Source organism: Ochlerotatus camptorhynchus, unplaced genomic scaffold, assembly GCF_037179485.1.
Source record: "Ochlerotatus camptorhynchus isolate MF236.1 unplaced genomic scaffold, CSIRO-AGI_Acam_v1.1 ptg000286l, whole genome shotgun sequence".
Classification (NCBI taxonomy): domain Eukaryota; kingdom Metazoa; phylum Arthropoda; class Insecta; order Diptera; family Culicidae; genus Ochlerotatus; species Ochlerotatus camptorhynchus.
The window spans coordinates 273,901-296,374 of record NW_027040775.1 but is presented as its reverse complement, the minus strand read 5'-3'; the positions used below and the strand labels follow the sequence as shown (position 1 = coordinate 296,374).

Genomic DNA, 22,474 nt, shown 5'->3' with positions numbered 1-22,474 from the left:
GAATTACTTAAATATAAATTTGAATTCACTTAGACTAATGCTGACAGAAGAAAGGTTTGTTAAGAGAAAAAGGTGTGTTACTCAAATGTTCCATATCCCGTGTTTCTTATTTTTGCAGCATAAACAGTGAAATTCGGAGGTAAATTATCGATAGAATCGTTTAGTATTGTGACTGTATCCGGGCAATCAGTGGTCCGTAATGTGAGTGAGTGAATGCAACAGTGATTGAATGGTAACCTCAAGTTTGTTCCCATATGTTTGAAGAATTGGGAGGAAACGGTGGAGTGATGGCGTAAATAAATTCAGTAAAAATCCCAGATAAGATAAGCAACATTTGCTTAGACCATCATCGTTCTCCTTTGGGGTTTCAATGAGTTGGAAGTGCCGTTGCATGTGTGTAAATAGTTGAAAAAGAAAAAGAAATATAGGAAAGTGTGTGCTTGTGTGTGAAATACGGAACGGAACGTCAAAACCGATATGGTGATAGGGAAGCTTCAAGCGCTGGAGTTTACGGACTGTCTACTGGACAGTCCGGAATTCCGAGAGAATCTGAACCAGCATGAGAAAGAGCTGGATAAAACCAGCCAACAGATTAAACGGATTATCAAAGAGGTGAAGGACCTGCTCGCGGCTGCCAAAAGTAAGTAATTTTATAGCTTGTCTGTGTACGGCCTTATCTATCACACACGGTTAGTGGGTGTATTTGACTTGGAATGTTGAAGCGATGATAAGATTCTTACATTGAAGTGTATGCGGATACAGAATAAATTTTTAAAACACCCAGGTATGCTTCTTTGCTGAAAGCTTCATTCGCAAGGCATTTTCACTTATAAGTCTTTCTGCAAACAAAAACGGTTTTCTTATTAATATTTTAGATCATCATGAGCTGTGGTCAAACTTGCAAAACTTTCCTCTTAGGATCCGCCACAGATCGTCAAAAAAGTGTAAAATTGATCAATCACATACGCAAACAATACCAAATGACATCACTAAATTGTGAACAAGACCACTGTATAAGTCGTGCCCTCTATTCACCCTGCCAAATGCCTCTGATTGGTTGTTCCAATAAAAAGTTACTTAGCGATTGATAGCTAATTGTCGCGTCATGCAATTTCTATTGTGACGATGAACGGCGGTTCCTCCGACGGTAGCACTTTCTTTGAAAGAGACTGGGACGATCAGTGGATGCTGATTCAGCAGCATTTTCACATGTGAATCGATTTGCCAGAGTTTGCAGAGTATGGGTAAGAGTAGCTTTGATTGCGTGTTGATTTCATACTTCTTTTTTTTCTAAGGTCAACCTCGCTGAGAGAAGCGTCTTATCAACATTCAGCAAGTGCATTCATAGAAATGCAAATTCGATATCTTGATTTGCCATAGTTGTCCTTATTTTTATTGTTGGTTTGCAGAGGGATGGTAAATACATTGAATATATTGATACATCTGAATAATGCTCAGTTCTATAAACACAAAAGTTATGAGGTGGTTAATCATTACTGGAAGTATATTGTAGAAATTTGGTTATTGTTTTGCTGGGTTGAAATTGAATTTTAATGCATTTTCTTTGGTTTGTTTGTGACGTTTTTTTTAATAGATATTTCCTATTAACTTTTCAACTACTGAATACAAATATACATCAAATTTGTCAAATATCTTATTGAAAATAATTATGTAAATCCATGAACTACACCACCTTGTAATCAATGGAAGTAATACGTAATGCTTCTTATTCTTGACCTATGATGTTGGAATGGACTGTATGTCTACTCTCAACTTATAATTCGTTTTTAGTACCATGCATACCGTTTTTGTATATTGTGGTGTGGCAAGTACAATCATACTTTATGTCCAGAGAAGTCGACAACGCGCAAAGTGCCTTGTGTCCAGTTTGGAAATCGAACCTACCGCGCCAACAATTCTTCAGTAAATCACAACCACCTTCTACATAGGTTCCACGCTATAATAATAACATTGCTTTTCCTTTTTTTTTGGCTTTTGCTAAACAGTCAGTGGTCACTGGCGATCTCCATACTCGTACACAAATTTGCATAAAAACTTTCCATCACGAACAACACTCGCGATCGTCAGAGTTACATCCGATTACGTTTCAGTACTTGCGGTTGTGGTGGCCAAACGATATGTGTAAAGCGAAATTTTAATTTCCCATCCATCCATCCTCCCCCTTTGATCGGTGGATGAGTTTTAGAGTTTGCTGATGCCGAGGAGACAGTCTATAATACTGCGATGGTGATGGTGGCAGTGCTCTGTTTAGCTTAGTTCCGTTGGCATCCAGTGCGATCGTGAAATGAATAGATAATAGCATTTCAAGGTATCTTGCATGAGCTTTTCCTTTTCAATGATTTATTTCTTGCTTCGTTTCCGTTTCATTTATTTGTCACTGTAGTTACAAAAAGCGCTACAAAGTCACTAAATACAATTATTGTCGCATTCGTTTGGCTTATGATATGAAATATAGTCGATCTTTTCGGTCTGACGTGAGATTATCTGAAACGTTTTATATAGCGATGCTGCGATCAAACCCTTTTCGACATGATGTACGACAAAGTTGATAATGTGTTAAAACCCCAGAAAGCAATCAAGCAACGTTTTGTGTGTCTAGAATCATTGCACATGCACAGGACCATTTTCATGATCATTGCGAATGCTGGACTAGTCAGTGATGGCTTAATCGTTTGCAAAATGATGTTTTTTTTTTGCTGTCATACGCTCTCAATATCACGCGTGATATTGGAACAAAATATCATGCGTGATATTATTTTACAAGCTTCTTTGTGCATCATATTAAACAAAAATTTACATTCCTTTTTCGAACTGTGTACTGTTGCCAATGGTGATGGAAGTTTCGGGTCGCGCAAAGCAAAAATCTTGACACTCAAACTCAGTTTGGTGATAATCGTAGCTGCTGAGTTTTTTTTTAGTTTAATGTTAGGAGCAACGACATCACAGCTTTTAATATCACCCGCAGTTATTTGTTTGTTGATATTTGTCCATAAAAATCAAGCGTACTCATCGAAGAGATTGAGGTCTGTTTTTTTTATATTTTCTGAACACTGGTTGATACATACCAACTTGTGAACAATCAGTCTTATGAAGCTCGAAGCATACGTCAAACCTCGCGTAACATTTGAAAAGGGCCTATCAACTTTTGTAAACAAAGCTTGTTAGGCCCTTTTAGGACGATCCGAATTAAGCCTCACCGTAGCCACCCTAAATAAATTGTTGTGGTTATGCTGCTTAACAGCATGTTCAGTGTCTTATACTAAAACGCGACTGGATAATCCATCTCCGCTTACCGAATATATATTAATCTAGCTACATTTTCACTTAGAAGCTAGGTAATCTTAAATCTAATCTCCTGTAGAAGCAGGTACTCCACTGCTTACTCGTTGATGTGTCCTAGGTTGTAATTTGAAATGCCATATGTGTCCATTTCCTTGATCCATGTTAAGTAAAGTTGAATTCCGTTGTTTGTTGATCTCGAGCCTCTCTGCAACATCCAATTCCCATGGTGTAGATACGGTTCGTAAAATCGTGATGTCCTCCGTCGATAGTTGGTGGTCCTCGGTGAAGATTTGTTCTGCAACCTTTGATTTGAAATCATATGTTAGGCGTTCTTCCTCTTGCTTTTTGGCCTTATTAACATCCGCTATATGTCCTTTAAATCTAGTTGCTAAAATTCTCTTGGTTTACCCATCGTCGGCAAACCTCCACCAACGGTTTGGTAATAATCCTTTCTGCTTCAGGATTGTCTCCAAGTTAGCCAAACAAAGATCACATAGGAAGGGGGATAGGGAATTTCCCATTGGGGCTCCTTTCGTCTGCTTGTAGAAGTTACCTCGAAAAGAGAAGTAGTTTGCTTCCATAAAAAGACGGACAAGCTTAAGGTACGTCCGAACTTTGTTTCTCCATGCTGCATCCTCTTGTTGTGTTAATAGCCAGTCCTCCAAATGGTTGAACACTTGCTTGACCGTACCGGGAAAAAAACTGAGACGTCGAAATATACCATAATTTCGTTGATGTCTCCTGAAGATTTTACTTGCTGGGTGAACTCCTGGGCAGGGATTGAAAATCATTTACATTCATTTCGTGCATTTATTTACATTCATTTGCATCTAACTTTTTTCATCAACAGAATACCGTAAAATGATGTATGAAGGTTTTATAGCTTTTGATAATAACTGCAACTTATGTTAATAACTCAAATCTGAATCTCTTATGCATGATGAAATAGAGTTGGCAGAACATGTTATTGTTTTTCAGTGAATGCAATTTACATTCACTGAAAAACAATGGTGGGTTCTTATCGCTCTGATTCATCATCCATAAGAGATACAGATTTGAGCTGGTTACAAAAGATGTAGCTAATATCAAAGCCTACAAAAGCTTTAAACACTTTTTCACGGAATTCTGTTGATGAAAAAAGTTAGATGCAAATGAATGTAAATGAATGCACGAAATGAATGTAAATGATTTCCCATCCCTGCTCCTGGGTGTTACTAACTGCCTTACTCTGGAACTGATTTGGCATACTATGAAACTCTCTCACTAGCCACTTTGCTAGTTTGTGGGTTCACCACTGCAGACACGATCTCTCGCATTTCATTCCCTGGTTTGTGGATTTTGGGGATACCTTTGATTCTGGGGAAGAATGGGATTGGATTCCCGTAAACGACCTGCTCCATATCACAATATTGATTTACACGCCTTCAGTGTTTTACCATGCTCTGTAGGGGGTCCACTCGAAGTTGCCTAGTTATTAATCTTTGTTGTCATCTGATTGTCATAATCGTCCTTGTCCATGAGAACAACCGCGTTGCACTTATCTGCTTTAACGTAATATACTGGTTTAGCTTTCAACTCCTTGACACTGCGAATTTCCTTTTCGTTGCTGCGCCTTTGTTCCTGTCCGTCCTTGATTATGTTCGATGTGATAGTCCTGGCTGTATTCTGTGATGAAATATGGAAATATCTTGTAAATCGCTGTCTCCACGTCAATGATGATCTGCTTCACGTCTGGCTTGGTTGTAACCGCGTATCTCTTTAGACTACACTTGGGAAATTTTTCTCAAAATATTCTTCGGAAATCTCTTCTGAATTTTCTTGAAACTTTCCTTGTGATTTTTTAAAATATTCTTCGAATAGGATTCCTTTGATATTTTCCATTTTCTCGAAATTCTATTGGAAGTCCTTTTCTGAATCTGAGTCATTTGAAATTATGCTCAGAACACCCTTTTTAAATTCATAATTCCTTTTTAACTCTTTTCCGAATTCTCTTGGAATTCTTAAAATTGTCCTGCTTTTTTACTCACGATTCCCATTAAATTCTCCTCTGAACCAATTCAGAACATCCTTTCTTCTCCATAGATATCCGCATAAAATACCTTGCTGCTGTGCAACTCTAGAAACCTGTTTCGAGCATGGTAAACAATGCTTAAATTAGGCGAAGCGTTGAATAAAAAATGATACAAGTTAAACAAACATAGTTTATTTAATAAGCACAGTTTGTAATCCCTTATTTATCATATCAAAAGTGACGTAGCTACATTATTACTTGGATCCAAGATCAGTAGCGATAGCGGTTAAGTAATATGGCAATGAAAATTCAGCATAGTTTTGAACTATATCTTGAAATCAATCGCATCTAGAAATAAAAAAAATCACACATTTGTTGTAATATATTCTTACACACATATTGCAATTGTCAAAAAAGAAAAGGTTTTCCTCAAAGAACAGCTCAGCTGGTGAATTCTGTGATTTTTCATTCAATAACAAAAAAACAGCTAAGGTTGAATAAAATATGATGCCAAAGAACAGCACATAAAATGAAGAATGGTGAATTCTGTGGTTTTTCATTCAATAACAAAAAAACATACCTGCTACTTCCAGGATTTCCTGCCATACTTTTCGATACAACGATTCTGTTTTTGTTGTCATCATAATGAAAACTAGTGAGGGAGCGATACTTCCATGAACAATGACGAATTGCCGAAACAAACAAGGAACTGTGGCGAACGTACATTACTTTGCCTGTCCAAGACGTCATTATTGTCACCGAAGTCCCCATTATCATCCTTCTGGAATTCATCGGGTAGATTATGCCTAACGTCAATTATGCCTAACGTCCATTATGTCTATCGTACATTATGCCTAACGTCGTGTACCCTCCCTTGAAATTCATCTTAGAATTTCTTAGGAATATCTGAAAATCATCTTGGATGTTGGTCGGAACTTCTAAGAATTTTTACCATGTTTAACGAATTCTCCTCAGCATTTCATTAGAGTTAGCATTTCAATTCTTTTTAAATTCTCTCCAAAATTCCATAGGTATTCTCGCCAGAATTCTATTAAAAAAAATCTGTAAGGTTTAAGAACCCTGAAAGTACTTCCAAGCAGGGCGTCACAATATCAGCTTCAATCGACCAAATCGATGCGACGAAGAGACTGCTGGCTTTCTTTTTCTGTTAAAGTCGAACAGCTTCGCAGCATTCTAGAACCTCAGTCGGCGTGCACAAACAAATGTTTAATCGCTTGTCTCTCTTTCTCCCGTCGCTCCATTGGTCTTCCTTTCAAGCTTCAGTGAAACGGATGAGCGAAAGAGCGCTCGACTTTAATAGTTTTCTCTTTCATGAAACACATCAACAGAGGTTTCATGGCGTATACGACGGAAAATGAAATAACACATTTTAAGCATTTCTCACGTGAAAACACGTGAAGATTACACGTAATATTTTTAATTTATCTTCCATCCATATATTTATCTGAAAAAAATGATCAAAAACGGGACATAACGCATTTTAAACAAATTGAAAGAGCGGTGATAGAGTGTTCGTGAAAGGGGATTGAAAGCCATAATGAGGTTCGTTTAACTAGAAAATCGACGTTAGTTACATTGAAAGCGATGAGCAAAGCAACGACGAGAAGTTCCACAGCCAGCCTTTCCTTCTAAGTGTCCTGCTTTTTTATTTTCGTTTCTTGCTGATAGCCTAGCTAGGCGTTATAGAAATGAAGCGTCGAACACGTATGTATGAGAGAAAAAAAAAACACGAGTTCATTTTAGAGCTTCGAAAATGAAGAGCCCTGCTTCCAAGTCCCAGGGTAAAATCAGGGATCTTAAATGTTTTTCATAACCCCACATTTTGAGTATTCTTTACAGTCTCAGTCAGATTGATGAAAATATTTCCAATTCTGTGTGAAAGAGTTGTGAACGGTTATTCTTAAAAAAAAATCACCAAATGTATTTGTCTTAATCGATTTTCAATACAAATATTCAAAACAGCTTATTAGCTATCTATTTATACTGAAGCAATTGTATAAATAAAGAATCTTTAACAAAAAAAGGTTGCTGAACAATTTACTCTATTGAAACACAAGCAGGCAGCTATATGATAATAATTAAAATTGTCTAGGCTGACCAAATTGCACAACAGCAGCAGTCTGGTTCCGTCCGGAATGGAATAAACATTTTGCAATTGAAATGAAAGCAGAACTCATAATTGGATATGGTTGTCAGCATTGAAACTATCGGTAGCGCAAGTTGGAGAGCAAAACAAAATGGTAATCCGGAAAATATTGGAAAATTTTCCAATTGTCGTTCATAGACCTGTGGTACCTGTGTACTATACAACGCCAAACCACGAAAGACAATATTATTATTATCTGCGCAAACGCACAACCGTGTCACGACTCATTAGTGGTGGCGGATAATTGAGAATTAAACACTGTCTAAGGGAAATGGACTTTGGTTTACTGGTGGCTTTCTCCGGTTGGTGGTCGAATGGAAAGTGCCTGCGGTTTGTCCGTACGTTTACACATATGGGATGTTTACGCCAGTATTTCTAGAGAATACGTGCTAAATGCGGCAGTTTGCCTTGTCGTGTGTCACAAAAGTACACGAAACGCGAGACAAAGTGAATCATCGTCTTCAGACGCCTTTTACATGAAGTGAGCGAAAGAAATGAAATGATAAACCATTATTATACGTTCCATCTAATTGCTATATAAGCCTACTTTCTTTTGTTTGTGGCACGTACTCATCTGTATCGTGAAGTCATGCGATTATTTTGTACTTTTTTCAATAATGGCTGCAAGTTCTCTGGAAAGAAACAAACACTCCGACACATTAATAAATTTACATTTCTTGCGTTCGATGTAGACGAAACAGTTCAAAAACGCATGAATGAAACGCTCTAATGAATGAACGTTCGACAGGGACCGTGCGGTGGCATATAGTTTAGTACGAGAAGGTGGTTCCTATACTTTTCCACCAGGATGTCACGTTATGACCAAGATTGGAGATGTTGACACGAGGAGAGGGTATGAGAAAGCTACGTGATGGAATGTCTACAGTAGTTGATCGGTGATGAGTAAACGGTGTCGACGATTATTAAGAATTCTATTATTTAGTCGCTGAATTATGATACGAATCCAAATGTTTCAATTGTCGGTGATGTTTGAAAACTTTATCTTTAGATGGTAATATTTTGTTTTATTATTTGTCTATGTTATAAGTTTACACATTTAACAGGATTCGCTACTTTCATTTCTATTATACTATAGTCACTTTAACACTTTTGTGTCATTCGTGACTTGTCCGGGGATTAGGTATGGATGTTAACTTACTTTTGTTTAACCTCGCAATGATTGCGAAAATGATCAAAATTCTTACTGGACCTGTTGAATATGAACTAAACAAAGCTAAAAATATGAACATTCATGTTTAAAAAAGCTTTTAATTTTTCAGTACTTAACCCTCCGTTACTCACGCTGTTGTACTTTGTACAACACACATGAGTTTTCGATTGCCATTTTGTTGCTGAGTTACGAATCGATCTGAAGCCAACGAGTATTCCTCAAAAAACTTGTTTTGATCTAAACAAGCTAAACTTTGATTACAGTAAACACCTAAAAATACGGATAATAGGGAAAATGTAAATGGAAACCACGTAAACTGTGGCCATACTACGTGGGATTTGACTTCATTGATTGCAACATGGAATATATCGAGATCCTGACCAGATAGAAAGTTACTGTCTCCGACAAAGTTTTTCAGGAGATCATAGGCTTGTCGCTGGTGGACAGTAGTTAAAAATGTTCTCACTACGTAGCGCTAGCATACATGTGAAATTCTTGCATTTGATATATCTCGAGATCCTGACCAGATAGAAAGTTACTGTCTTTCACAAAGTTTTTCAGGAGGTCAAAGCCTATTGTTTGGTGCTCAATCGTTCAGAATTTGCTCACTACGCGACGCTAGTATACATAAAATATCTCGAGCTCCCAGTATACATAAAATATCTTGGGTTCCCAACCAGATAGAAAGGTACTGTCTTCGGCATAGTTGTTCAGGAGATCAAGGCCTTTTCGCAAGTGGATAGTAGCTCAGCGTTTTCTCTCTTCGCGGCGCTACTATACATGTGAAATTCTCGCATGTAAAATATCTCTAGATCCTGACCAGATAGAAAGTAAATTTATTATGCATAGGGTGACAATAGTTCAGAATTTTCTCACTATGCGGCGCTAGTATATAGTGCCTTTCTCGCATATTCAGCTCGAGATCTTGATCAGCTAGAAAGTTGCTGTCTTCGGCAAAGTTGTTTAGGGGGTCAAGACTTTTTGACTGGTAGACAGTAGTTAAGAATTATCTCACCACGTGGCAAGGTTTTCGCTGAGATCCAGCAAAATAAAATACCGAGCTGCTCGGTGGTGCCCATCTCGGAAAAAAAAAATTCTAAGTGTGTAGGTACATCCAAAGTCATAAAGATAAGGCCTGATAAAGGGTGTCCACGATGAAATTGCCACACACAAAATTGATTCGCAAAATTCGAGTTTTCATCCGATTGCCATCAAATTTTCAGGGATTGAGAAATAACTATTAAACTTCATTTTACCATTTTACTCGTATTTTATTTACAGTCCATACGCAAATGCCCGCACCTTGGCCTTAACCCCGGCCATAAGATTCTGCACAACCTGTGAATCAACCGTTTTTTGCATGTAAACCCATACTTTCTTCAGTTCCTCGACTGTCTTCACTACCTTAGGTCGTTTAAGAAGGTGCTGCTTCATAATCGCCCAGTACTTCTCGATGGGGCGGTGCTCCGGAGTGTTGGGAGGGTTGAACATTTTCGGTACGAAATTGACCCTATTGTCCGCATACCACTTCAGCACGTCCTTGGAGTAGTGGCATGAGGCCAAATCCGGCCAGAAGATTGTTGGGACGTTGTGGGCCTTCAGGAGAGGAAGCAGCCGCTTCTGGAGGCACTCTTTTATGTACACCTGTCCGTTCATCGTGTCCTGGGTCACGAAAGGTGCACTCCGCTTCCCGCACGTGCAGATGGCTTGCCAAACCAGGAATTTCTTCGCAAATTTGGACATCTTCTGAGTGCGGACATGCTCCGGACCGCTGAACTTATCGTTGGCCGTGAAAAACAGGTTGCCGGGGATCTGTTTGAAGTCGGCCTTCACATATGTTTCGTCGTCCATGATGCAGCATTCAACTTTCGTCAGCATGTTGAGGTACAACTTCCTGGCACGGGTTTTGGCAGACTTGTTCTGCTTCTCGTCGCGATTAGGGGCCTTTTGTACCTTGAACGTTCGAAGCCCAGCCTTAGTTTTGGCCTTCTGGACAAAACTTCGGCTTAGGTGCAGCTTCTTAGCCACATCCCTAACGGAGGCGTTCGGATTTCGGTTGAAGGCCCTAACTACGCGGTTGTGATTTTTGGTGTTGTACGGAATACTTTTTCCTTCACTTCTGGGCTTCCGATTGGTGGTCAACCGTTCCTCGAACCGCTTAATCACTCGCGACACCGTGGAATTCGCGATTCCCAACGTTTTAGCGATGGAACGATGCGAGAGATCCTTGTTCTCGTGATGAATGCGCAAGATTTTATCACGCACGAGCTGTTCTTTCGACTCCATTTCCGCGAGTTTTGATCACAGGACTTTAAAACTTGCAGGATGTAAATAATGCACTATGAACTAAATCCCCCCAAATTTTCATTAAATTCTACCCAACGGTTAAAAAATTAGAGCAATTTCATAGTGTGGCAATTTCATCGTGGACACCCTTTAATATAAAATTATCATCTCTTTCATTATACCGCTATTCCTACGCTGCTAGGAGTGTGACGTCGAATTTATTGTTACATACACCTTATCCTAAATTTAAACGAGAAGAATCTACTCAATTCGTCTGAAATGTGTAATGTAATGTAAAATGTACAAAATATATACACACGAGTTAGCCAGTCGAGCCATAGGACTATCTCAGTCGTGAGATTGTTTTACACAGTTGTCTGGAGAAATTTCCAAAAGCGTAGTTCTCTCAGCGCTGTGTAACCTACATCAAATTTTTGATCTCCTAAGGTTATTTGAATAGCATGAATTGTACAGCATAAGGATTCTACTACTACTTTTAATTTCAAATATATTTTTTTCAGCTCAATTCTGTATTTTTATTTTATGATATTTGATATGCGAGAATTGCTCGCCAAGTTTTGAGAAATTTCTGAACTACTTTACGCATACGCATACGCGAGAATTGTACACGTTTACCAGCGCCACGTGGTGAGAAAATTCTGGGCTACTGTCCACCAGCCAAAAATTTTTAACCCCCCTGAACAAGTACATCCTGCCCAATACAGTAACTTTCTATCTGCTCAGGATTTTGAGCTATTGTATATGAGAGAATTGCATGTGTATACTAGCACCGCGTAGTGAGAAAATTCTGAACAACTGTCCACCAACGAAAAGATCTTGACTTCCTGAACAACTTTGCCAAAGACATTTACTCTCTATCTGGTCAGGATGTATCACATGCGAGAACTTAACATGTATACGAGCGCTACCTAGTGAGAAGATTCTGAACTACTGTTCACCAGCAAAAAGTTTATGATCTCATGAACAGCTTTGCCGAAGACAGTAATTTTCTATCTAATCAGGGTCTCGAGATATTAAATAAGAGAATCTCACGTGTACACAGGCGCTGCGTAGTGAGAAAATTCTGCACTACTGTCCACCTGTGAAAAAGCCTTGACCTCCTGAACAACTATGCCCAAGACAGTACCTTTCTAAATGGTTGGGAACTCGAGCTGTTGTATATGCACTTTCAGTCACAACTGTTTTTTTTTTGTCGCAAATCATTTAGACCAATTATATTATCTTCAATTTGGATACATAAAATCTGGAATTCTTCCGCATTCAGTATTTTTAAATAAAATATAACTTTTTCATAGGAGGTGGCCCGGTGTAGTGGTTAACATACCTCTCACGACAAAATCGCGAGTTCAAATGTCATCCCCTGACAAGTCACGAATGGACCAACGGTATTAAAGTGACTATTATAATAATTATTATTATAATAATACAGTCACCCCAGTAGTAACCATTAAGGGTCAGTCATTTCTGCATGTTAATCAAATGGAAGTGGCCCATAATTGTGGGCGGCTCATAATGCTGGGCCGACTGTAATAACAATATATATGTATGATGTATGATAATTGTCTACCACTCATTGTAGCACGGAAACTAAGTCCGATAGCAGTGGGTGCTCCTCACTGTTTGATTTGATCAAACTTAATAACCTCTGATTGTCCTCAACATGTCACTGTATGAAGGGCTTTGGTGGAGGTAATTCACCTATACGCCTCCACGGGATGATAGAGAATCTCCTTCCGAAACAAACGAGCCGTCCGACAGAAGGATACCCCAATGAGTTTTGTCGGATTAACAACATTGCCCAGGCTACGCCACCCAGCTGTGTCCATGTTTCAGCTGGTAGTCGTTTGTAATCATATGAGTCGTGCTAGTCGTTTGTAATCATATGACTCACTACTTCAAACTAGGGGAACAGGACTTTGCAGCCTTGTTGATAGTGACAAGACTCGGCTTTGTCTACCGAAGATGATCTTGAAACAAGGAAAAAAATGAGTTAGTTGTCTTCATCTATGTGATTCCTAATCTTCTATTCGTTGTTCCCTAGTTTGAAGTGGTTATGACTAGGGTTCTGATGCATGGTTATTATCGGTGTCATAACTTGTTTTTTGTTGCTAAGGAATCCAATTTTGACTGACAAAGGGGCGTGCCTTTGGAGGGTGTTTTAACACTCCGAAGAGTATAAATAGCGGGACCTTTCAATTAGAGTCGGATTCTTGCGATAAATGCAAGAGTGGCAGCTGTAAAAAATCGAATACTTCATCATTTCTCAATAGTGATGGAGTAATACGACATGCACTAAACTAAGGACACGGGATATACTACAATAGATCAATTTACTGGTCGCAGTAGTGTTAGGTTCCGAACAGAGGAAAAAAAACTCTCCTTCCAGGTTGACTCACCATTTTGTAGCCCAGGGGTAACTGCAATAACAATAATACTAAAACTTCTTTATAAAAAGAAATACAGATTTTTTTTACAAAATATGCAAAAGAAGCTTCACAAGTCTCTCGAAAATGACTTTCATGAAAAAATTTGAAATAGAAAAGTTACAGGCAACCTACGGTTTTCTTCAGTTTTGTTTTGTGATTGGAAGCCTTAAATAGCTTACAAAAATTGATTTAAGTTACAACAATATTACTTATACTGAATAACATGTTGTCTCCCCTATTTGGAGCTGTGAGTCTTGGGATTCGGCTAAAATTAGCTAGTAGCACCTAAATTTAAGCATTTTCACATAATAATAGAATGAACCTACCCCAAAACAAATCGCATATACAAAGGATTTTTGTATGATTTTTTTCACATTGTCTATGGATGCTTATTACGAGAAATGCAATCTTTGTTCTTATAATCCTATTTTTTCTAGAATATGTTTAATCGTACACAATTCTCATAAGCTAAAAAAAGGAGATCAAAAGTAGCCCTCGCCTGAAAGTCTAAATAATTAAAAAAAAAAACTAAACAAATGATTTAATAAAATATGCTTAAACATAAATTTTACACAATTATTTGAAAAGTCTTCTGACGACCATATTACTGATTCTGCATATGTTACGATTCGCCACAGATTCTGTACATGTGCTGTCACTGTTTAAGAATCTCACACACCCCGGTTGGGTGTACCCATACCGCTATGAGGGTCTTCTCTATAGTCTTTAGGGTGGGAAAAATTACCAGCTTCTTTTTTCTCAGTGTTCAGCTCGTATTTGTCACGAGCTGAACACTGAAAAAAAAGAAGCGGGTAATTTTTACCCACCCTGTAGACACAGGTGTTGTGCCAATTCTTGGTTGCATTGTAAATAAACGTGTAAAGATAGTTTGAATCCGATCACGTGTAGTGCCACAATGAAGCCAAGTTCATTACGTAGTGCAGTAATCGAGCTTTACACACAAGGAAATTCTTCGGCTTGTATCGATGTTGAAAATGCCAATACGAACTGTTTGAGATACAATAAAACGGTATGATGAGCTGGCATTTAAAGCAGAATATTTCGAGACATACGTTTTAGTGTATCGTCTTTTATCAAAATATATGTTAATTCAATATACCAGTAATAAAGTCAATATAATTATGGCTAAAACATTGAAAGTGGATAATTTGTCCTTATCCTGTATTTAGTACAGGCGTGGCTTACCAATGCTGCTTAAATAAAATTACCAGTTATGGCCCATGGAGTTTAAATTTAATAGTTCCACAACTTGTGCCACTGTATTTATAGAATAGTGCCATATGTGATTCCCTTGCCGTAACTGGTACACTTACCATATATGCTTTACATTCTCCCAATTGTGCTCGAGGAAATCGAAGAAAGGTTTTAAGTTCCAGTAACGGCGTAATACTTGTGAAAAAGAGTTACCTGTAAAACTTCTTCAAAGCGTAAAAAGATTTTTTTTTATCTCTATCGAGTGCAGACGATACCTCTTAAAATTAAAAATTCGAAACAATGCAGTGAAAGTAGTAATATCTAGTGAAAGAATTTTTTTTAATTTCTTTTTTTGTTAAATAAGTCCTTAAACCAAGTGGAAAAAATGGCCGAAAAAATACATTTTATTTTGTACCACTCGTTGGTTGTTTAACTTGCGAAATCGAATGGAAATGGTTTCATCCTTGGGAGAATACAGGAAGTAAGAGTTTTCTATTTTTTTTTATTTGCAAAAGGATTTTTTTAAAGAATATAAAGCAAAAAACTCAAACTTTCTGTATTTTCCTTAGGATGAAACCATTTCCATTCGATTTCACATGTTATTTAACTACAGAAATGATAGGATCTATATTTTTGATTAAGCGAATTTCTGTTTTACACAATTAAATGTATTTTTCACTCAATTTTTCCCAATTATGCAGTGGTTAAAAGAAACGGAGCAATATTACAGTTATGTACCTAAGAGTTTTTATTCTTATTTTTTTTTCATTGTTATTATTTGATATAGGATATATTACGGCGTCGGCACTCATTAACTGCTTTCGGCAACCAAAATTCAAACGTTAATTTCACTGTATTTTGCCAGATTTTTCTTTAAATTAAATATACAGGCTACGAAATGGGTCTGATTTCTAGTTGCCGATAATAGAACAGCTGGTTAACACGCAGTTCAAATGGCAAGGTTGCCCAAGAAAAATGAGGTTGTCGACAATAGTCACCTTCACCTGAGAAGTTTGGAGCGTTGTAAAATCGTTTTCAAACAGTTTTGGCCATTTCTGTCAATTAGAATGGATAAAGTAAATGTAAACAAACAAACACTTCATATGTGTGAAAATGCTAATAGAAGTTCGGACGCTGCTTAGATTGACGATAATACGTAAATTCCCCTACAAAAAATTCCACAGGATTGTTAATTTATTTTATGTTAATTTAATAAACATAAAAAAACATAATCAGTTTACGAACAACATACAAAATCTAGTGCATCAGTGTATAATTTTTCTTTTAACAAAAACTTCCATTGGCTGAAGCGGGAATTGAACCCTCACTTTTTAGCACATAAACAATCCGCCTAGATGACTGGTGAAGCATACAAATTAACGAATATTACCTTGTCAAATTCAAGAGCTATGTACTTATATAGTTGAATAAACTCAATATACTACTATTCCAACTATGTGGCAGTGTGTATCTTTAAAAAAATCTGGGGAAGTTTTCCGGTATGCTCATTCATCAATCATCATCAAGTATGCCTTCTTTGAAAATAGCGTGTGTAATGAACTCCCACTTGATACCTCTTTCGACAGTCAGCTGATGATAATATTTTCAAATGTGACCAATTGAACGTTATTCACCGCTTATCACTTCGAGCTCTATTACGGTCCTTCAAATGGACGTAGCTAACTTCATCGTTAGTATTTCCCTACTTAAATACACCCGTACCCGTATTTAAACACGCAAACTTCACTTCCTAGTTGGTAGTAGGTATACGGTGATGATGGTCTCAGCGGAAGCGAATACGCACATCTACCATAAATTAAGTTTTTTTTTCTTAAGGTAATTAAAGCTGCAACAAGATGAGAAAATTGTAAACATCTCAAACCAGGACAACTCCATATCTTGTTTTCTAGGGTATCGATGAGAGGGAAAAATTGCGGAAACATCGATAACGTACCCTCTGTCGTCGTCGTCGGTCGTCTGGATGAGGAGAAATAACCACTTTTCCTTGTGATTAATACAACTGAAATGAATTAGGTGAGTTTGCTATCTATAGCACTGCTGACTGCGTGATGATATACTTACTGGTTTTGGCGTACGCACTTTTGCTTTTTTTTTGCTCCGCTGATATCATACATAGAAAGAGAAAGAGGAATGGGCTGTCGTCTTAATTATAGAAAAAAATGATGCAAAAACAAGTTTCCTTCTGGATTTTCACTCGCTCGTTAAAATCACCTTAAGAGCACGATGAGTGTCGCGTTTGCGATCATATTTTGCTGATCGGTTTTGCACTCGCAGATGCTTGGCGATGGCTTTTTTAATCCTTCTGAGATTAGATTAAATGATGACAGATGTCTAAACGTGGATTGGGAAGATATATTTCAAGAATGAATTTTCAAAAAGTCGTATTTGCTTTGTGAATAAACGTCAAATTGTCGAAAGTCTTACATCCATTTGAAAATTCACCCTTTATATTTTTTCCACGGCATTATTTTTTGAGGCCTTCCTAAAGCTCAGTAAGTAAAGGCGCAGCTACAGTGCATGCCGATTTTCATACCAAATTGACAACTTCGACATGTTGTAACTTTGTTCTCTTAAGATCAATTGAGTTCGCCACAGAACTACAAATATGTTCAATTTTACGATTAAAAATACCAAATTTTTTGTAGCACCTGCCGGAAAGTGGTACTAGGTAAAATTGTTTGAAATAAAAGCAGTTTTTGATTTGAAAATTTATGTACTGCAAATATTATAAACATTTTTAACTGTTATGTACATTTTTAAATTGGGTGGGGATTGTTTGAATTAAGAAATGTAAATTTAAAATCTCAAAATTGAGCTGAAATGCAAATTATTAAAACTTCTATTTTTTCGAACAATTTTACCTAGTAACGGGTGATAACTAAAAAATGAGAATAGCTTCAACTCAAACCAAACGACAAATGTTCACAAAATAGAGACAGCTTATGGAAATTAATGCTCTCTCTACACAAAACTATAGAATTTTTAATTTCGTTTTTACATGCTCATTTGTGTTCAAAATGGCATAAAAACAAGAAGCACTTCGTGAGCGCATTGTACAGTTCTTCAAAACACACGAAAATTGAGGGAAAAAGTTTACGGTGGATCATTTCAAATCAGGGAATATACCAATTTCTACTGTTTTTAGTATTCTGGCATCCTTGCCACAGTTCGGAAGAAGAGTAGTGTAAAACCAGCCAAAATAATGAACAAAAAAGGACTTCGATCGCTACACAATACGTTCAACAACAAAGATTCGATAAATCAGCGGGAAGCCGCAAAAAAGTTCAAGTGCACGAAACCTCATAATTGTAAAACGTTGAAAATGATAGGAATAGTTTGTCGAAAGAAATCAAGAGCTCCAGAATACACTGATCAACAAATTTCGAACGTAAAACCCCAATGCCGTTGAATGACAAAAAATTACTCAGGAAAATGTATCGTTTTGGATGATGAAAGTTACTCTCTCAAAATTTCACATTCCTGGAAATGATCGATATTATTCAGATAATAGTTGTACAACATCTTCAAATGTAAGATTCCAGTTCAAACACAAGTTAGAACAGCAAGTGGTGCTGAATATCGCCATATCGGAGAGAGGAATTTCTAAGCCATGGTTCAAGCCTAGTGGTTTGGCTATCAAACCAAGAAGTGTACCAAAATCAATGTTTGAAGAAAATATTGATTCCATTTCTTCAAAAATATCACGCAGATGGAAACTACGTGTTTTGGCCGGATAAAGCATCATCGCATTATGCTAAGAAAACACTAACCTTCTTGGAAAATCAAAATATCCCGTATGTACCAACCGCAATCCAACAAACTTGCCACAGTGTCGCCCAATATTTTTGTTCCTTGGTGTACAAAAATATTTGTAGGGCCAAGAATTGAAATCAGTTGATAAACCGAATCAAAAGTTGCATTCGTAAAATCGATTTAAATGCTGTACAACGCTCATATTCTCACATCATGACAAAGCTAACAAACAGCTGATAACGGACCTTATTCAAATGTTTTTTTTTTGTTGAAACGTAGCTTCATTTGAAATAAATCACTTTTTCTTTTCTTAAAACATGTGTTTTTTCATGAGCCCAAATGACATTTTTTATTTTTTAGTTATCACCCGTTATGTCACATTCCGGCAGGTGCTTCCAAAGTTGTCAATTTTGTAGGAAAATCGTCATGCGCTGCTATTATATTGAACAACACTGTATATAGCACGACCATGCTGGAGGTACCTGTTTTCGATTCGGGTCGACAATTATATCGAGTTCCCTGGGCATACTACTATAGGAATACTACACAATAATAATAATGCAACGATGGTATAGGCTTAGAATGCTCTCCATTAACAACTGGGCAAGTGCTCAAAGAACACTAAGTTAAGAGCCAGCATAAAGTCACAGTAGGGACGTAATACAGTCAAAGAAGAGAGAATTTAATAGCTTGGTTATCGGGAATCTATATTATCATATTCCTATTCGCGAATTGGAATCTTCCTGCGCTTCCCACTGTTGCTGGAATCAGAGAAGAGAAGAACAAACAACGCTTTCAAAGAACGTGAAATAAAATAACGTTGAGTCACCAGAATCCAGTTTGTTCAAGGTCACATAACACATCTTCTCTGCTGTCTGGCAGTGCACACCACTGGCAGCGCAGCGGTGGTGGCGGTCGTCCGAACATAGGCATAAGAACAAGCACAAGCTGAGTTACAAGTGATCGGCACATATATTATCGGTCGCCCAGGGTGTGTGTTATGAAGCGCAGAGGATCGTTTCTTTTCCTCCCAGTCGGCAAAAGCAGTCTAGCAACTCGATTCCGGTTTCACACCATTGGTGTATCGATTTCATTGATGAAGCGTTCTGTTTATTCTGCTGAGTTGGTTTCACTCGTGAAATCTAGTGATGTAGGTAAATATTTTCACTAATCTCCTGGCTCTTGTGTTTGATACCGAATTTTTTATGAGATAAGATTTTTTATATTTTTGAAGTTTGACTCACTTAAATTTTATTAATAAAGTACAAGACTTTCAGTTGATTAATAATATCAAAAATTATAATATGGGAAGATGCATAAATGACGTACCACGTTAGAGTGACCAGCCATGTAGAAAAATATACTGCAAGGGGGAGGGGGGCAAAGTTGGGGATTCATGAAACGTAATTAAACTTTAACATTTGAGAAAGCAGTGTATTTTATTCCATTTCTCTAATCATTAATTCAAGTGGTGCCTTCGTTTATCTTGTTAGTAGAGGTGCGTTGAAAAACTGTTCAGTCAAATAATACTTTAGCAAAATATTTACTCGCATTCAAATAACATTAAAAAATAGGAATTCAGTATGGCTTATCAAATGGATTTTATCCATATAGGATTTTATTACCTTTAGAATATATGTTCAGGAATACAATGTCTTCGAAATTTTAGAAAGTGTATTACATAATTCTCATTAGATGGCGCTAAAACGACAATCCTCAAATTGCACAATTTTAGATCTAGAATCATCAAACTTCTTATTGTTTGCTTTTACTTGACATCTCCGGCAGGTAGAAGGTTACTGCATTCAACAATGTTGTTCAGATGAACAAGATATATTGAATGGTGGACAGCTTAGTCGTGTAATGTATTTTTTTTTTTGCTTTTTTAGAAATGCAAAGTAAATATGCCACACAAAAACTTCTTCCATTTGTACTTCAAATAGCTGTTTCGTTGTTGTGAAGTAACAATGAAAGTTCAAAATCAATATCGCGAAAACTAGATGTCATACATAGAGTAAATGACGCCCCGTAACGTGGGTAGATCACCTTTTCGTGGTACGTTACGGGATGTAAGATCTACCACCGATTCCTAGTCCTGACTTCTTCAAACTAGGGGAACAGGATTTTTCAGTAATCAAAGGAACACATCTTAGTCCTTGTTACTTTTTATGCCTTGTTGATAGTAATAAGTCCTCGGGTTGCCTGGACCGAGGATGATCTTGAAACAAGGAAAAAATGAGTTAGTTAGTCTTCACCTATGTGATTCCTAATCTTCTAATCGTTGTTCCCTAGTTTGATGTGGTTAAGACTAGGGTTCTGATGCATGGTCATTATCGGTGTCATAGCTTGTTTTTGTTGTTAAGGAATCCAATTTTGACTACAAAGGGGCGCGCCTTTGGAGGGTGTTCCAACTCCGAAGGGTATAAATAGCGGAACCTTTCAGTTAGAATCGATTCCTTGCGATGAAGGCAAGAATGACAACTGTATCAAAACCGAATACTTCATCATTTCTCAATAGTGATGGAGTAATACGACATGCACTAAACTAAGGACACAGGATATACTACAATAGATCAAATTACTGGTCGCAGTGGTGTTATGTCCCGAACAGAGGAAAAAAAATAGAGTAAATGACGGCTTTGGCAATACCTTTTACCTATTATTGTCAGAAGGGGTAAACAGCATCCTTGAGCTCTTAATTTTTGCATGAGGGTACATCATGTATCAGAGCATCGATTAGCCAAAGTTAAGCGCTCAAGGACTTTGTTAATTGTCGGCGGAGTACTCTGGTACCCAGCTCCCATTTGAATAAAACGATGTAGAAAAAAGCAAAGAAAATGTCAAGCACATAAGCGTTAATCCCCTTGATGATATTAGGTGAAGGTATTGCAGAAGCCGTCAACTACCCTATGAACCGTAAACAAATGAAAAAAAAAATCAATGCAGAAATAATTCAAAATGCACGAAAATCCATCGCTAAGTCCATCATCATCGTGTACACTTTGTCCAGGCCGTACTCGTCATGGACGAACCATGGCAAAGGGGTAACGACAAGTTAGCTACAGGCTCAATACCAACAACGTATACGAGACAGCGAGAAACAGAGATAAAGACTGAGGAGGGTACCGAGTAAACATAAAGTGAAATTTCATAGCCGCATTGTTTAAACAAAATTGCTGTTTCTGTTGTTGGGGACAGAATACGGTACCTTTCGTCACATCATAACAGTTCCTATTCAAATTGTAACCGAACACACCCGGCCGACATATGCATGTGGACAATGCTAAATAGCAAAAATAGTGTGGCCCAGGTTTGTTGAGCTGAAGTTTGAGTGAAGCATTTTTGAGCGATTTCCCTCACGCGATATGCCTGTAAAATTCCAAACAGGTACACTACCGACCGCTGGAATCGGTTGTTGTGCAGTTCTTGTTGTGTTTTTTTTTTGTTTTCTCCTAAAAGTTTATTATTCCGAGCGTAGTAGTAGGTATGCAACACATCTCTCGTGTCGTAAGATTAATCAACAGTGTAACCTTTTTGTTTCCCTTTTGCGAAGTTCGTTAAACCTCAGTGGTTGAATGTTTTTGCATTCGCTGCAAAAAATCGCAAAACAGCGTTGTTGGCAGGGAGAAGTTCGAAGCTCTGACGTTTCATCACCGAGTCCGATCAACTCTCTTGGCTTATGCTCAATGAGATAATTGTTGTCTGCGTCGTGATAATTCGCTTGCTTTTACTAAGCGTTGAACTAAGAGCAACCTGTTTCTGCATGATGCAGTGGCTTGCTTCCCCTACTCTAGAAATACTCTTCATTATTTTTACGCATCCAACACGGTCGTTCTGGTGCCGTTTTTCATCATTTGTGGTGTCTGGTTACTTTTCTATTAACAAGAGCGAGAAATACTTTGCTCATTGAAGGCAAGCATTACTGCATGCCATTGATGCCATGCCATACATTTAGACGCACCGAAACGCTAGAGATGAGTGATCTCTAACGTGGATATCTACATCTGTTTCGTTTGGGTGGTACTATTGTAAATTATGCATATCTAAAATGATCAGGAGACGATCGCTTTTATCGCGAATCACTGAAGCAAAGCCGCAGA

The 22,474-nt window shown here is 37.6% G+C and overlaps 1 protein-coding gene across 1 annotated transcript in view; it reads left to right on the top strand.

Annotated features, from left to right (window-relative positions):
* The window catches only part of Graf (GTPase regulator associated with FAK), a 110,610-nt gene that overhangs the window by 812 nt on the left and 87,324 nt on the right, over window positions 1–22,474 (top strand). The window contains exon 2 of the mRNA XM_065228337.1: window positions 119–640. Within this exon, the coding sequence (XP_065084409.1) occupies window positions 478–640 (163 nt within the window). The 5' untranslated portion in view covers window positions 119–477. The remainder of the gene's footprint in view (window positions 1–118; window positions 641–22,474) is intronic.